The sequence below is a fragment of the Protopterus annectens genome, chromosome 2.part0 (assembly GCF_019279795.1).
Source record: "Protopterus annectens isolate FY-2018-M chromosome 2.part0, PAN1.0, whole genome shotgun sequence".
NCBI lineage: Eukaryota > Metazoa > Chordata > Ceratodontiformes > Protopteridae > Protopterus > Protopterus annectens.
The window spans coordinates 1347467093-1347483975 of record NC_056728.1 but is presented as its reverse complement, the minus strand read 5'-3'; the positions used below and the strand labels follow the sequence as shown (position 1 = coordinate 1347483975).

The window sequence follows — 16883 nt, the reverse complement described above, 5'->3', positions numbered from 1 at the left end:
CCCCTGTCTTTTTTGGCACTAAAAAGCATCTCGAGTAAAATCCGGATCCTATTTGTTCTGGTGGGACTGTTTGGATGATTATTTTCTCTAGCAGCTTTAAAACTTCTTGAGCTTTTGCATCCCCCTGACTGGGTGGAACATCAGGCATTTGCTTTTGTGGCCTTGGATAAAGGTTGAAGGGAATATGGTAACCTCTGGTCATTAGCTTCTCCACCCAGGGATCTGATGTTATTACATGCCAGGCTAAGTGGTGCAGAGAGAATCGTCCCCGACTGCTTCCAGAGGCAAGCAATCAGGACGCTCTTCAGGAGCGCTGATAGGGCTGCCCAGAGAAGAAGTCCCTGGAGCCCTGATTTTGTGGGCCCCTTCTGCCATGGATGGGCCATCTTCCTGATGAGGTCTCCCTTCTGCCCCAGGGAGAAAACTTGCCATGTGTGTCATGAAAAGGCCCTTGGGATTTCTTGAACCACATTTTCCCACTTCTCTGATTCCTGGTATAGGATCGTTGAGGAGCAGACAAACATACGCCAACAGCAGACAGGGTCTTTCCATCTTTCTCACACCTTGCCAAGATGTCTTTAACTTTAGGGCCAAACAGAGAAAACTCATCAACGGGAGCACTGACAAAGGAAGACTTGAAAAAATCGCACAAGCGCATCCAGGTTTGACGTCTCATGACAATGCCTGTACCCACTGCTCTGGCCGCACCTTTGGTTGTATGGGCAATCAACCGCATGGATGAATTAGAAATGGATTCTAGGGTGGAAAGCTGGGAGGTAACTTTGTCACGTACCTCATCAGACACTGCTCCTTCTAAGGTTCCTGAAAGTTCTGTAATCAGGTCCCTCTGAAGATGGGTATAATGTGAGAAATAGTTCAACGACCATATGGCAAAGGTCATTGAAGCGTAAACCCGTTCCCTAGTCTGCCCATCATCCGGGACTCCCTGTTTGGAGGATGGACAGCAGGACTCTCTTCTGCAAGTTTTTTCCTTGTGGCCGCCACCACCACCATAGCATCTACTGCCAAGACTTTGGACCAATGGAGCTGATTCTCTGGAGGGGAGAATATTTTGTCCAGTCATGGTCTCGAGGGTGGGGTGGCTCCGATTGAGCCGTGGACCACAGGGTAGGCTCTGGAACCATGGTAAGATCTACCAGTGGAACCGAAGAAGCTGGAACTGAGATAGGTGTCAGCACTGAGGGCTCCAAAACCTGGGAGGAGGTTAAAGAAGGAATATATGTTGGAGTCTGTGGAGAAAAATCTTCGGCTCTGGGTGGGAGGGAGGTTTTAGATAAGAGTCGGGATGCCTCTGGTTGCTAGGAGCTGATCCACAAGTTTCACTATGTCGTGCTCCGAAAGGCTGCTGGTGGAATGGGTTGACATCCCCGATGGAGATTCAAGCTGATCAACGAATGGACTTAACTGTTGCCCAACAAAAGGGTCAACTGATAGAGAATATCTGGTCCTGGCTAGTGTATGGACCATCGGCACTGTGGTCAAAAGACTGGAAGGTTGTGATGGGGGGGGGGCCGGTTTTAATGGAGAGACTAATTTTGGTGCCAAGAGGGTCTGTGGTACCGTAGAAGAGGTCGATACAGTGGGAGAAGTAGTGATTGTCGGTTCTGTGGTTAAGGACAGCATTGTGGATGGAGTTTTAGAGTCCACTGCTGAAACAGGTGTCAAGTTCATTTTTGCAATTTTTGGTTTTGGTTCCGTATGAACCTGGGTCTTAGTGTTTTATGATTCTTGAAAATGAGGACCTGTTGGTAGTGGCTGGCTCCTCTTTTTCGACTCTTTTTTAGGAGGGGTTGAGACCTCCGCCTCAGATCCTGTTGGTACTGGCTGGCTCCTCTTTTTCGACTCTTTTTTAGGAGGGGTTGAGACCTCCACCTCAGATAAAGCCTCCGAGAAAGGGGGTTTTTAAAAGACCCTTTAGAATTTATTTATTCTTGCACTCGGCTAAGGTGCAGGCACTAAAGCCCTTACAGAGCTGGCATGGAGATTGAACCTTTAAGTGAGGTACTCCCAGGCAATAGACACAGGAGAGATGGCCATCAGAGTTTGGCATCTTCCTGCCACATTGTTTGAAACCAGCAGTGCCCCTTTTATCCGCCATTATAACAATATCCAGACAACAGTAAATGAACAGCAATGAAACAACAACTATTCAACAGTAGGAAAGATATTCTGTCATGATAGGCTGCACATTCACACACATATAAAGAAAATATTGTATTTTTTTTTTTTTATTATCAACAATGGTAAATGAGAGGAATACCCAAAGGGGTAAAGTGAAGAAGAAGATTACCAACGATGGTATATAAATTACCAAAGGGAATGGGAGGGGCCTGTATCAACAATGGTACTAAGAAATACCACTGAGATAAAAGGGGAGGGAAAAAATTTCATTCACACAAGAGGAAAGTATCACAAAGTATAAATGACCAAGAATAATGGAGTTCTAGCGATTAGAAAGGCAAAAATTCAATATTTAGTGAAAAAAGTGAAACAGCTTGAGAGCTGGCCTGACGTGTCTTGACAAACGCGGCAAACGAGATCTGAGGAGATGAGGAGAGGGGCGCTATTGGTAACTTAGCCCGAGAGTTTTTGACTGGCGCGAGCTTGTTATATCGGCAGAGTTGGTTCCGAGGACAGAACAAAGACCCACCCGTCATGAATGAATGAAGATTAACAACATCAGATCAAATTTTAGAGAACATTTATCATCAATATATAAATGACAACATCTCAAGGATATTAGGTTAGTAAAGTTCAGTATGTACAGTGGACATAAAAAGACTGAATACTGTAATTAAATCAACAGGTGCTTCAACAAAGTATTAGTTTAAGGGTGTATACACTTATGGAACCAGTTTTTTATTTTTTCCCCTAACAGATTTGTTTGTTTTTCAATTGAATTGCACAGGTTATAGATCACATTAAAGTTGGGAAAAGTTTTGAAATTATTTACTGTGGTCATTTTTTTTTTTTTATATCACAAAAACCTGGCATTTTAACAGGCGTGTGTACACTTTTTATATCCACTGCAAGTCATAAGTGTGGTAAAACTCCAAGCTGTCATTTCACACTAAATATTTGTGTCCTTTGTCTTGTAAAGGCTTAAGACATGTAGTATTATTCTATCAAATCTGTATGTCAGTCACTCATGAGTCTCTGACTTATTATGACTTGTGCTTACAACTAACACATGTGTTGCCTTCTGCACCCTTGGCTTAGGTCACTGCAAACCAGTTAACTTACCCAGCTAACAAACAAATATGTAAGTAAGCTTATAAAGTGCCAAGTATTTCAAAACTCTGCCTTCCAGTCAATGAAAGGGCCACTCCACTTTTTTCGTAAATATATAAACTATTACAGATTTATAAATTTACTTATAAACTACAAAACCTCAACTGCTGTCTCCCACTTGAAGTTAAGGGTACCCTTTCGCTCACTACCTCCTTTACTATTAGCTGTATAGCATCGACACCTTAAACATGACAACTCATTCTTTTTACTATTGACACTGCCTTTTCTAAGCCAGGTTCTGAAGTTAGGAATTTTCTTTGCCTGAAACGTAAGACCTCCCTACATTCTCCAACACCTGCAAATACTTTTAAACTGCCAAATTTCTTTCCAATTATAAATCTCCAGCTCATTCTTCTTATTCCCCTAGACCTCATCCCTGACACTTTGCATGGCCTCTTGTATTCTATCTTCCCTCCCCTTCTTTACCTCCTGAATTGACTTTCATTGACTTTCTTCTATTCTCTTAGGCATACAACATTTGTCTGCCTATTTCCAATTTTAAGTAGTCATGCTGTTTTCTACACTATTTTTTCAACATGGTATAGACTTTCACTGGGTTGGGATTGACCTTCTGCTGCAATGTGGCTCCCCCTAAGCCGATCCTCTCCTGTATGCACCATCTACTAAGGTGTTTAACTCTATTCAGGCCAAAGTCAGACTGGGGATGAAAGAGTATGGGGGAAACCTGAGAGCCACCACTGTGGCGTGCAGTGGCTAGACTGACAGGTTACAAAGAAGCCTTAACACCTATGTGCCAGCATAATCTGATATGTCACTGCAAGAAACAGGACACAGATCCCAGTGTGCTCTACACCATAAGCCCACTTGCCTAGCTCATATGCCATTTGTAGCTCTGATCCCCACTAGGGCATGACCTATCTCACCAGTACACCATCCCCACCCCACTTCACCAAAGGCAGGCAAGCAAGCAGAGCCTTGCCATTCCTCCCTTCCCTCACCAGCTCCTTCAAGTGCCTAGGCCGCTAGTCAAATCCTGGTCATCTGGATCATAGACACGGTTTTATCCCTCTATGCCAATGGAAACAGCACCTACTTCCTACACTACTGCTTATCTTTTGTATCAGGATTCAAGTCTCAACATTTTTCTTACAGTATCCATGCAACTGTGTGATAGATGTCTAACACATCTACTAATTAATGCCTCAGATTTTAGTTGGCATTCTGTCTATGCATTTTGTGTATCATTTTTCTATATTGTGTATACATTGATCTCTGTTATAGTTTTATATATATATATATATGTGTGTGTGTGTGTGTTTGTATGTGGCCACACAGTGCCTTCCTCCTCCTTATGTAAAATATAAGTAATAATGCTGGTCTCTAGAGCTGACATCCTCTTCCCATGACAGTTACATGGCAGTGTTTGGGTTGTCCCAACCTTGTTAACTTATTTAATGAACTTGTTATCCAGGGCTGCCCACTTTTACCTCCTATCACTTGTAAAATAAAACATTAAACGATGGTAGTCCTCCTGCTTCAACTCCTGTCCACTATAAATTAAGAGTACATGCATGCTGCTTCTGGAGCTTCTACTTATTGCTGCATGTCATAGTTGTATTTCATATAGCTTGCCCAATGCTAACCCTTGGCCTTCTGCCTTACTATAGCACAGCAGAATATTTGTTAGTATTTCCCCATGCCATAGTTTCTTGGCCTGCAAATTAATACTCATACTATAGGGATCATGATGTGACTTTCATGAATTATCACATCACAGCCCCTTATGGCATGGTGCAGTAACAGTAAGTTGTGTCTTTTTACACCTTAATGCACAAACAAGCCAAGTTCATGAAATTCAGCCAGGGCTTCTGCCTTCTCATGGTTTATAACTTCTGGCCCCTCTGTCAACTCTTAGCATGCCTTCTTTAGGTTTTTCTTGGCCTACAATATACACATAACAGTGTCTGATATACATTCGTAGTAAAGACTGAATTAGAAAACATCATAAAAACTAAAGATGGCACTAGGAAATGCTGACCACAGACAAAAGCATTTCTGGAGGGGAGCAAGCCCTCTCTGCATCCCCATATAAGAAGCTGTCCACCCACACCCAGCCTCTCTAATTAAGTTTAGATCCCTCATCATTGGTGGTAATGGGAAAACTTCCTTAACCCCGAAGCTCTTAAAGTATAACATGAGACTAACAATGAGTTCATTTAAAAACACTTGCTATATCCTTTTCCAAATAAGCCAATGAAAATGCAACCCATATATCTAGTTTAATATACATTTGTCAGTTTGTACTTTTGTTATTCTGACTGCCTCCTGGCTTCTTTCAGCTTGGTTTGGTATTGTTCTTTCCTTCTACATTTCAATACCTTCGTGAATGTTCTCCTTTTCGCTTTAGTCTTATTTGTCTCCTCCTTTGGAAACCATGGCATTCTTCAGCAAAATTCTGCCTGTTACCTCCCTAAACACACGTTCTATGTAGTTCTTTTTCACCTCATTTCAGATTGTTTTTAATTATTTGCTAATGCAGTCTCACATTTGGCTAAAGGAAGGCAATTTAAAGTCTAATAGTCTTAATTTGTTATGGCTGACCTCCACAAATGCATTTACTGTCAACAAGGGCCTCTTTCCATCCCAATTTGAAAGTAAAAGCTCTAGGATCATTTCCTTATTGGTACGTTCTATTACAAAACTGTATCTCCCTCAATTTAGGTCATCCTATGTGATCCTCCTCTGGTTAATTCGTGGCACATTTAACTGCCCCCCTCCCCCAAAAAATAATCAACAAACTGGTAATTTTCTGTATTATTCCAAAAGTTGCTTCTGTCATTACCTTCTCTATTTTACTTCTTTCCTGCTTTCATTCCCCATCGCATCTATTTACCATAAAGATAACCCAAACATTTATACAAATAAGAATTTACTGCAAAATATCATCACTATTCTGCAATATACTTCTAACACTTTTTGAAATATGTTCACGAACTTATAGTAAATCACTGCTGATAGAATCTCCCTTATTGCATATGTCAGAAAAATAATATTATTAATAATATGCATATTTGTTCTAAAGTCGTATACCTCAGCATTAGCTATAACTAATCATGTTCTTGGAATAATTTATGATGCTTATCAAACATGCAAGATAATCTTGTGATTGTACTTTACAGGTGTGTAGACAATCTGACTTTATGACACTTCGATATTATTAGACTTGCTGCTCTGACCTTTGAATTGGTTACTGCTTCAATTTGTACTAACTGGTAAATCAATCTGCTAGCACAGCATGATTTTTTTCCTCACAATGATTGCAACCAAAATGTTTTGCTTCATTAATTTTCTAAGGCCATTACTTGACAGAACAGTCTGCATTTCTTGCACTTGTTCTCACAATCTAGTCAAATCTGTCCCAAAAATTCAGTTTGCAATGTGAGAGCATGAAAAAGATAGGCTAATACATATACTTTATTACAGAAGCAGATTAAACTTAAATACAACAATTATGCCATTAACTGTCAGCTTTTCTGACCAGCATTTGTCATTTATGTTGTAAGCAGCGTGAAATTAATTAAAATTATTACTGCTACAAAGGTGCTGCGGTAGTGTTGTTGCCTCACAGTAAGACGCTGTCTGGTTCGATTCTCAGCTAGAGCGTCTTCTGCGTGGAAACATGCATGAATGGGCGTACCTTCGTTGAAGGTTGTGCATCAGGCTTGGCAAGCTGGTACATAAAAATCAACTGCCAATCATTAGTGGACCGGAGTTCCGCTGTGGCGACCCCTAACCGGGAAAAGCCGAAAGACACAAACAAACTGCTACAAACTAACACATTTTCCCAGAGTCTACAACATGAACTGTGTTCAATGTATGTAATTCAATTGAGTCCACAAACATTAACATTTTGTTCGGCTTACTTGCCCTTTCGATATTAACATCTTGTGCAAAACTTTTTTTTCCATCCATCACAGCCTCTTTTTGCAAAATGGTAATGACTACCACATAACCTACAAAACTCTACTGAATGCTTTGCAAGTCACTTTATCATGCCCGTGGCTGTACTGCTTGCATTACCTGCAGTTTCAGCCTGTGTTATCTCAAGTGACTGTATGACATCTCTTTCATAGTTTTCACTTTTATTTTGGCATTTTTTTTTGTTTGTTTTCTAAATCCTCTTTCACATTTATAGCCTTTGTTTTAATCAATTTAAACTGTTCAGTCACGCTTTTAAGATAAATATGTGAAAGTTCACTTACTCTAGACAGATCAGTTTTTTTTACAGCGTCAGGCCACCTTCCCATAATAATCTGCCTTTGACCAGAGATGTTCTAATTCCATACACAATCATCGCTCTTCAAATTCATCCTCTGTATGCTTTTGTTTGGTTAACTGACTCATGAACCATTTAATTTCTAATGACACATTATTGCCTTATATACTGACAGATTTATCTTTGAAACATGATATGAATGACATTTATTTTTCAACACAGAAATCTTGCTTCTTTCCTCTTCCTTAAGGTTTAAAATGTTACAGAATTTACTTACTTCCATACTTGCAACAAGAGGCAAAACTGCATATTGTATACTTTCTTCAGCAAGGTCACTTGTAGTGAGATATAGTTCAAAGCACCGGATCCAAAGATTGAAAGATACTGATTGTTATAGTGAAGTCATTTTGAATCAAAAATTAAAGAAATACAACAGAAAGCTTTGGTGATTCAGAGGAGGGTTAAAAGTGAAATAATTACGTGAGATTTGCTACTACTCTGTTTAGAACATAAAATGCTTATGTGAGAAAAGTGCTCAGATATGAAAATTAAACTATAATACAATTTTCACTGAGAAAATGAGAAATACTATATTGACCATATATATGGATATAATGTGACATACATTTCTGTGGTAAATACATGCAAGGGGAGATATATCAGCATTTCAAATATTCTCAATAGCCCAAATGCACAGCAAAATTGAAAATGCAGCTTCTGGTGTTAGGTATATTTAATTTTGACACCAGGCAGTATAAGTATATACAAAGGAATACACATTGTCAAAGATAAACAGATAAGATCTTAACACTATGAAGCTTTACTTCCAACTGACAGAGTATGCTGGATTCTTAGATATACTAAGCCCATTAGCATTAACTTCATTAAAGGCACACATGCACTTTATATAAAATCTAGCTGGATTTGTGCAACAAGGTATCTCAACTTGCTGTATTGTCATTAACCGAAAAGGACTGTGACTGGATAACATTACTACATAACTACCCAGTAAATACTGAAATTCAGTACAGTACTTTTTTTTATAAATGGTACACACACAGCATAAACTTTATTTAACTGTTAACAAATTTGTTACTATACAAATATCTTGAACACACAGTTCCTACTAAATATTCAGGCATAGCAGAGCTTATAGACCCAGTTCTCATTAAAAAAGTAACCTCTAAAAATTGTATGCAGCTTTATTTACCTCCATTGCCACTGCTTAAAGCCAGCACTGATGGCGGTCCAGGAACTTCAACTTCATACAACAACTCAGATTCCTAAAAAGCAAGTTGAAAGCCCAGTAGTTTAATAAAGTGTTTTAGCTGAACAAAACACCTCTTAGCTAGTACTGTTAATAACAAATAGTAATGTGCAGCCAGTTTAAGAAACTGAATTCAGCTGACAATTATTAACTTCAATAGGATAAGAAGACACAGCAGAACCATATGTTAAAATTGGGCTGCAGTTGTCAGCACTTTGAGCCACACTCCAGTAATAAATAAAATATCTGCTTAAGGTCTTTATAGCTATGTGGTAAAGTGCTACTTGGCACCGCCATGCTTTCTCTAATCTAAGCAGAAACAGTTGTACACACTTTTTACTTCTAAACAAAATTTATAGCAAAACTTGCTTCCAGATAAATTCAATGCATCTCATAACACAGATGAAAATGAACTTACATCAGCATTATACAAATATCAGACTCTGCAAATATGCTTAACTGAATAAAAAAATGTACCCTAGCTGCTAAAGAAAAAAGTCCTTCTAGCAGTGCACACATGTACACAATGAATTCTGAAATAACATTTCTTAATCAGTTGTTGTGTCTTTCGGCTTTTCCCGGTTAGGGGTTGCCACAGCGGAACTCCGGTCCGCTAATGATTGGCAGTTGATTTTTATGTGCCGAGTTGCCAGCCCTGACGCACAACCTTCAACAAAGGTACGCCCATTCACGCATGTCTCCACGCAGAAGACACTCTAGCTGAGAATCGAACCGGACAGCATCTTACTGTGAGGCGACAACGCTACCACAGCACCACCACTGCGGATAAATAACATTTCTTAATCAGTAACAATTATTATTAAATAACATTCAAAGTGATAAAACAACTTCCCATGGTATAATGCCAACAATATTCTCAAATCTGAGTCTTACCAGCATTTCTGAGACTCTTGTAATTTGTAAATTATTTGTAAATTTAACTTCTGTCTGACCTACAATTTAACATTCACTCTAACTTATATATTGTAGCTGTCCTAGTGTAAACATTAATAATATGAAATAAAAGAGCAATAAAACAGCACTGTACTACATGCATTTTCCCCGGACGTTCAATCCCAAGAAGTTAGATGAATTACTGTCATAGTGTACATCTCCTTACAGAAAACTGAACAAATGAGTATGATTCTTTGATTATAATTTTAAAGCAAATTCTGTGGCATGCGCCTGACAAAAAAATGTACAGCTAAGATGATGGACGCTGATATAAGATCTAATTTCATCATTATCATCATCACCATCATTTATGCTTTTGTTGCCAAATTACTGAGCAGTCTGAAGCCTGGGTCTAAGGTGAGCACTGAAGATGTCTTTAGTATTTGTGGTTGTGCAAAATAATTGAATAAAACCATGTAAACTACCTGCTTGCATTACTACTGAGATCAGTATGTGAGATTTTTTTTCTGTGTTGCATAACTGATCTTTGTTACAGAAAATGTATTATTTCCCTGTTTAAGATAATGGTTGTAACACTTAGTATTTGCGCCTTTATTTCACAATTTATCTGTGTCACAGTAATTAAATTACACATCTTTGTATTAAGTACCACATGCTGTCTATGTCTGAAACTTTTCACCCAGGCCTCCCCCTGAACATACATTACAATCCAGCAGGACAACCTAGTTAATTTGCATACATACTAAACTAAACAAATAAAATCAGAAAACACACTGAAAATATTATGTAAAATAAAGATATACAATACAGCTAAACATTACCTTCAAAACCCTGAGAACTCTGTCTTGGCAAGCTAGTATGGGCCTCATTTGACCAATCTTCTCCACTGGTAAACATATAACATCATTGATTTTATCCCCAGAAAGATAGTAGTTCTGATCTTTGCAGTCAGCATAATGGTTGTAGATGTAACTAGCACACAGCAAGAGATCTGCACCAGACACATACCTGTTGGAACACAAATATATATGGAGACTTAAAACATTGAAAACATAAGATGACTTGACTCCTACAACTTTTCTAAGATTTAAACTTTTCTGTTGTGGAAGAAATGAAAGCTCATTACTCTGAGGCCACATATACACAGCAACATTGCCTTAAAAGTCAACACCACTGAAATGTCACATTTTTTCACATCACAAAGTACTTTTTACTCCCTTTAATCCAACTCTAATAGTGCCAAATATGTAATACATCTTTGAAATGTAAGCTTTGGATGCAGAAACCTTCAAGACTGTGCCTTTCAGATTCTAGGACAGCTTGGCAGCTTTCATTCCCAGTATCTGTGGTGCAATTCTTTGGACCATCCCTAGTTTCTGTAACAGGTGCTGCTAAACTAAATCCACCAATTCCTCCAGATTATGAAGACCATAAAGGAATGTTTGTGCGTGGCTCATAACACTATATTTGCAGAAAGCAAAACAGCATGGGGCATGAAGGGTATTTTGGGCCTGTGGCTCACAGCTTACATCACTAAGCTTCTACATTGAGTATCTCACAGAATTTTGTACTTTAAGATATTTTGGCTGTAGATGCCTTCTAAAGACAGAGCTGAAAGCGGCACCAACTGTCCTTCTGCATGAAGGATCTTATGAAGCAAAGCCCCCCAAGATGGTAGTAATGAAAGAAGCATTATACCTGCACAAAGTTAAGTCTGCAGTGTTTGGTAGAGGTACAGACTGAGGATCTAGTCAGAAGAGTACAAATTTTGGCAACCTGAGGAAGTATGCAGCGGAAGCTAGTCCTAATTCTCATGACAAAAAATATGAGGTGAGCAAACCACTTAGTCACTGGCTAGTGACTTTTTACCTTCTCTTTTTGCAGAGGAGAAAAAAAAGCTGGGTATCTTTGCTGAAAGGAACTGTTCATTACTGTACTATCTGAAGTGTTCTAAGAATGGTCATAATGGGCAGGAAATACTGTTTTTCAATTAAAGTAGCTGGGGAACAAAAATAGCAAACAAATGGTATGGTTAAGGTCAGGGAACTGAGATAAAACTCTGACTGTGACCTCAGATAATTGAGAGGCAACATAACTAGCAAACTTCACTGAAACAGCCACAAGCTAGAATGGGAGTGACTGTCTGATACCAAGCTCACTCATCTTGGAATAAGGGAGAATGGTGATGGGTATTGTAGCATGTAGGAGTATGCACGGAGACATACTGCTCAACCAACCAGCGTGTCTTTTTCATCAGCCATTATTTGACTCATGCACAGAAGTAATCATGAATAAAGGAGTGCCACTGTAGGAACCTTGCCCATGTCAGATTGCCACATAGGGCAACAAAGATAGGCCAAAAACCTGATGGCTACCTGGATAATGATTTTGTGGCTGGTTTTTATCCATGGAGAACGAATGTGCTGTCTCAGGCTACAGAAGAGCTGACAGGAGAAAAAGATGCATTAAAACAAAAACACTAGTTGATGTTGCCAGCTTTGTGATAGGGGATGAATTTTCATACAGTTCCCATGGAAGGGTAAACAGGTAGAACTCTGGACTCGGATATCTTTCCACTGATGTGGCTGTTGCCAAGAAAATAAATTAGAGATAAGGATTTTAGTTCCACACAGTGAGGTGGTTAGGTGAAGGCAATGGTTTTTCCTAGCATAAATCTGAGGTCCTAAGGAGAAGCAAGGTTCCTAACAAAGTGCCAAAAAAGTACCAATCAAGAACATCTTGCAAGTGTGAAGAGACTGGTCATCTAACCTGTTAAGGTAATTTTACACATCTGACAGATACATCACAGCTATGGAAAAACTAAAGCCTGGATCAAACAATTGAGACTCAGTTAATGCAGGACTGAAACTGATGGTACCTTAAGGAAGGCTATTTCTGAGTACAGCTAAGCTAAATGAAGATCTGGCTCTAGACTGAATGTCCATTTTACAGGGAAAAATTTTGACCAGGTAGCTGCAGCACAAAAATCATTGAAAAGGGCACTGAAAAAAACGGCTGTAGATGATCCCACCGATCAGGTTGCATAAGCTTTCAGTTCTGAAGCCAAGGACAGTCCTTTTTGCTGATATACAAAATATATACATTGTGTCAGCCATCTAGAGGTGGAAATCTTTGATACTGCTTGTCCCAACCTAGCCTTTGCAAATGAAATAAAACAGTTGTTCAGATTTTCTGATAGAGGCAATTCAGTGCAAGTAAAACCCAATTAACAATAAACATCCAGTAACTGCAAGGTATATTCAACCGTGCTGGAGAAATTCAGAAAGAATACTTGCAAACGTATTGCCTGATTGATGGAAGATTCTGATGCCACCTTTGGAAGAAAGGATGGATTTGTCCTCAAACTCTGTTTATAAAAAAATCAAATAAGGGGATTTTGAAGAATGTGTCCGCAGCTCAGAAATCCTTCTTACAGAAGTTATGGCCACCAAAAATAAGGTTTTCCACAACTGGTACTTCAGGTCAACTTTAACAGTAGCATCAAGACAACTGTAATATCGCAAGGTGGAATTGAATCTTTAAGAGGGGGATGTAGCAGGAAGCTACCTCAAAGAAAGGCTTTAAATAAACAAAGAAGCTACAGGGATGTGTCCTTCCCCTGCATGAAAAGCAGAGATTGCTGTCAATTGTACTTTAATAGTAGAATAGCTTGCTCAACCTTGAAAAAGATGAGCCAGAATATACAAAATTGCAGAAAGAGGAGCTGAAAATAGGTCAAGGTCTTTTTCTGATGCCCAAACAGAACATCTTTACCATTTACTTTTGTATATCTTCCTAGTAGAAGGCTGATGAGAGGAAGACAAAATGTGAACAACAGAAGGTGGAAGCCTGGACTGTCGAGCCATCACTGGAATTGGAGAAACCATGCAGTCAGTTTGAGCATTCGTATGTCCAAGATGAAGATCTCTGGACAGGTGAGATATCAGAGCTGGGTCCAAGCCCAAATCCCAAGGAGAATGAACTAGAGGAGGCCATAGGAAGGAAAACCACACCTATTGAGACCAATGAGGGGCAAATAGGATGACAGAAAGCTTCAGTGCCATTGTTTTCTGCAGGATCTTTGGAATGAGGGGGAAAGGCTTAAAGAATTCCTGGGAGAGAAGAGTGTATCAGAGAATCCCTGGATGACTCCCCCTTGCAGGGGATCAGAGCAAAGAATTTATTGCATTTTGTGTTCACAGCAGAAGTAAAGATCACAACAAGGATGCCCCAAGCAGTTGAAATTTGCTGTGCTACAAGGGGACTGAGGGTCCACTTGTGAGGGAGTAGAATGGATCTGCTCAACATATCCACTAGAACGTTGGATTGCCCAAGATGTGTGTTGCTATCAGAAAGTGGTGTGAAGATATCAACCATTGCCATACTCTCATGGTCTCCTGACACAGTGGGTAATATCTGGTTCCTTCCTGCTTGTTGATATACCAAATGATAGCCATGTTGTCCGTTTGAATGGAAATCACATCCAAAGGAGAGGACCCTGAAATGCTCTCATCTCCAAGATACTGGTGTGTAGACTGGCCTCCACGGGAGACCACATTCCCTGGACTGTCCTTCTCAAGAAATGACCCCTCTTCCTAATAGGGAAGTGTCTGTGGTCACTGTAGCCTGAAGAGCAGGAAGAATAAAGGGGCATGCCTCTTGAAGTAGAGGGGTAGTCAACCACCAATGAATGTGTTGTCTGCAAATGTTTGTGAGAATGATCAGAGGATTGACGGATTGATGCCTGATGGACCATTGTACTGAAAGTATCCACTGAATTACTCTCACGTAGAATCTGGCTAGGGTGACCAGAGTAATGGAGGTAGCCAGAGAACCTAGAAAGAGGAGAACCAGCTTGGCCAGTGGTTTCTTTCATGACAAAATTGTTCAGCTTGTGAGGAAGCTTCACAGTAAGTGTCATCATGTCTGGATGAGCTCCAATAAACTGTAGAGACTGAGCTGGCCAAAGTTGAGATTTCTGAAGATTTACTGATATTCCAAGATTGATATACAGACACAGCAAGGAATCCCTGGACAGAAGGAGTAAATCCCTGGATGGGGCAGTTATGAGCCAGTTATCCAGATAAAGAAACCCATTCAGAATCCACGCAATTGTAGGTGAGCTGCCATTACTGACAGACATTTGGTGAACCCCCAGGGGGCTGTGGTGAGACCAAAGGCAGACCTCTGAACTGGTAGTGACTGGCTCTGAGCCAGAAGCAACTATACTTCCTAGAGTTCCTGTTCATTGTGAAATGGGAGTATGCATTCTGGAGATCTATCAAGCACATTGAACCGTGACCATCCGGAACTTGGCTTGGGCAATGTATTTGTTCAGTCGACTTAGATCCAAAATTGGTCTCAATTCTTGGCTTTTCTTTGGCACTAAAAAGGATACTGAGTAAGTTCTGGACACTTTCTGGTCTGGTGGGACCTCTTGAATGTTGTTTTTTTATAAGCTTCTCTATGTTTGAAGCTGCAAATTCCCTTTGTGAGGCTGGACGTCTGTAATTTTCTTTTGAAGTGGAGAAGAAGAGTGGAATGGTATGAAATAGCCTCTGGTAATTATTCTCTGCACTCACCTGTCTTGAGTGATGGATGTCCAGGCCATAGGGTGCAAAGACAAGTGCCGCCCTGACTGCCTCCAGAGTAGGATAACTGGGGCTTTCAAAAGCACTGAAATGGCTTCTCTGAAAATGGACCTCTGAAACCCTGATTCTGAGGACCATCTCTGCCTCTCAGGCAATGTCCACTGTAAGAGTTTCCCCCTCTGCCATTGGGAGCTCTGTTCCCCAGTAGAGATGGACGAAAACCTTTGAGATTTTCTGAACCACATTCTCTTCCCTGCCTTCTGATTCCTGGTGAAGGTCTGCTGGGGGAGGGGTCGAAAATTTGATCCCTATGGCAGATAGGGATGTACCATCCTTTTCACTCCTGGAAACAGTTTCTTTAACTTTAGGTCCAAACAAGGTTCATCTGTCATAAGGGGCATTAATGAAGGCTGTCCTGAAGTGCTCAGTGAAGTCACAAAGCCATATCCATGCATTCTTCTTGATGGAAATATCTGTGCCGGCCATTCTAGACACCCCCTCTGTGGCATTAAATACGAGGTGCATAGAAGCATTGGATAGGGATAAGAAGGTAGCCATTTGGGAATCAAGTGTCTTCTTCTGATCCACAGATAAGTTCCCTAAATAGAAATGAAGATTTCTTGTACCAAATCTCTCTAAAGTCATGAAAAATGTGCCAAATAATTAAACGTTCTAATTCAAACCTGTCCAAGGCTCAAGAGTCCCAATTTCACAGATGGATAGAGGAGCTCTCTTCTGCAAGCTCCTTCTTGGTGACTGTCACCTCCACTATGGAATCCACTGCCGGGCCCTTGCTCTAATGTGGACAATCTTTTGAGGTCACCAGAAACTTGTCTGGCTTCTTGGGAATAGGCTCATCTGCATCAGGCTCCTTCCACACCCAGGATGAGACACGATCTACAATCTCAGGTGATACCACCCAGATGTAGATGGGCCAGAACAAAATGCCTTGAGGAAAAATGAATTCCTCCAAAGAAAGTGCCTGGGAAGACAAACCCCTTACTGTCTAAGTAGTTCAAGAATCTCTTTGAACAAGAAATCCTCAAGAAGGGATATGAAAGAATTCTCCTTCATCAAAATCAGTATCAGCGGTTGGTGACTCTTCTGGGAAGTCTAAGTGCCTCCTCTTACACTTCTGCCTCCTAGGTCCCTCTTCAGTGGATTCCAGAGGACTCAGAAACATATGTATTCTCATGTGGGAGAGTAGGCTCAAGGTTCTCAAGATACTGGCTGCCCTGAGGGGACAACATGGCCAGGCTGCGGAACCTGGGAGATTTTATGGGGGACAGTTGAATCTAACTGAGATGGAGAGACTCTAGCCCTCAGTAGGGAAAGCACTCTCTTGGACCTCTCAAAAGCTCAGCCTACAATGAATCCAGGGAACTTCTTCTTTGGATCTGAAGCCCTAGGGAGAAGCTCAACTCTGGAAGCCATTTGGCTCAGATCTGAGGCAGTCACCAGAGCGTATATGTCAAGGGCTGAAGCTCCTACAGGAAAGAAGACCTTGGATCTGAACCTAATTTCTCAGAATTGACACAGACTTATGGCTCTGAAAGAGTCA

The 16883-nt window shown here is 40.4% G+C and overlaps 1 protein-coding gene across 1 annotated transcript in view; it reads right to left on the bottom strand.

The window, feature by feature from the left end:
• The window catches only part of BBS7 (Bardet-Biedl syndrome 7), a 1778061-nt gene that overhangs the window by 1049730 nt on the left and 711448 nt on the right, over positions 1-16883 (bottom strand). The window contains exons 5-6 of the mRNA XM_044061529.1: positions 10553-10739; positions 8760-8832 (exon numbers count right to left, since the gene is read on the bottom strand). Of these exons, the coding sequence (XP_043917464.1) occupies positions 8760-8832; positions 10553-10739 (260 nt within the window). The remainder of the gene's footprint in view (positions 1-8759; positions 8833-10552; positions 10740-16883) is intronic.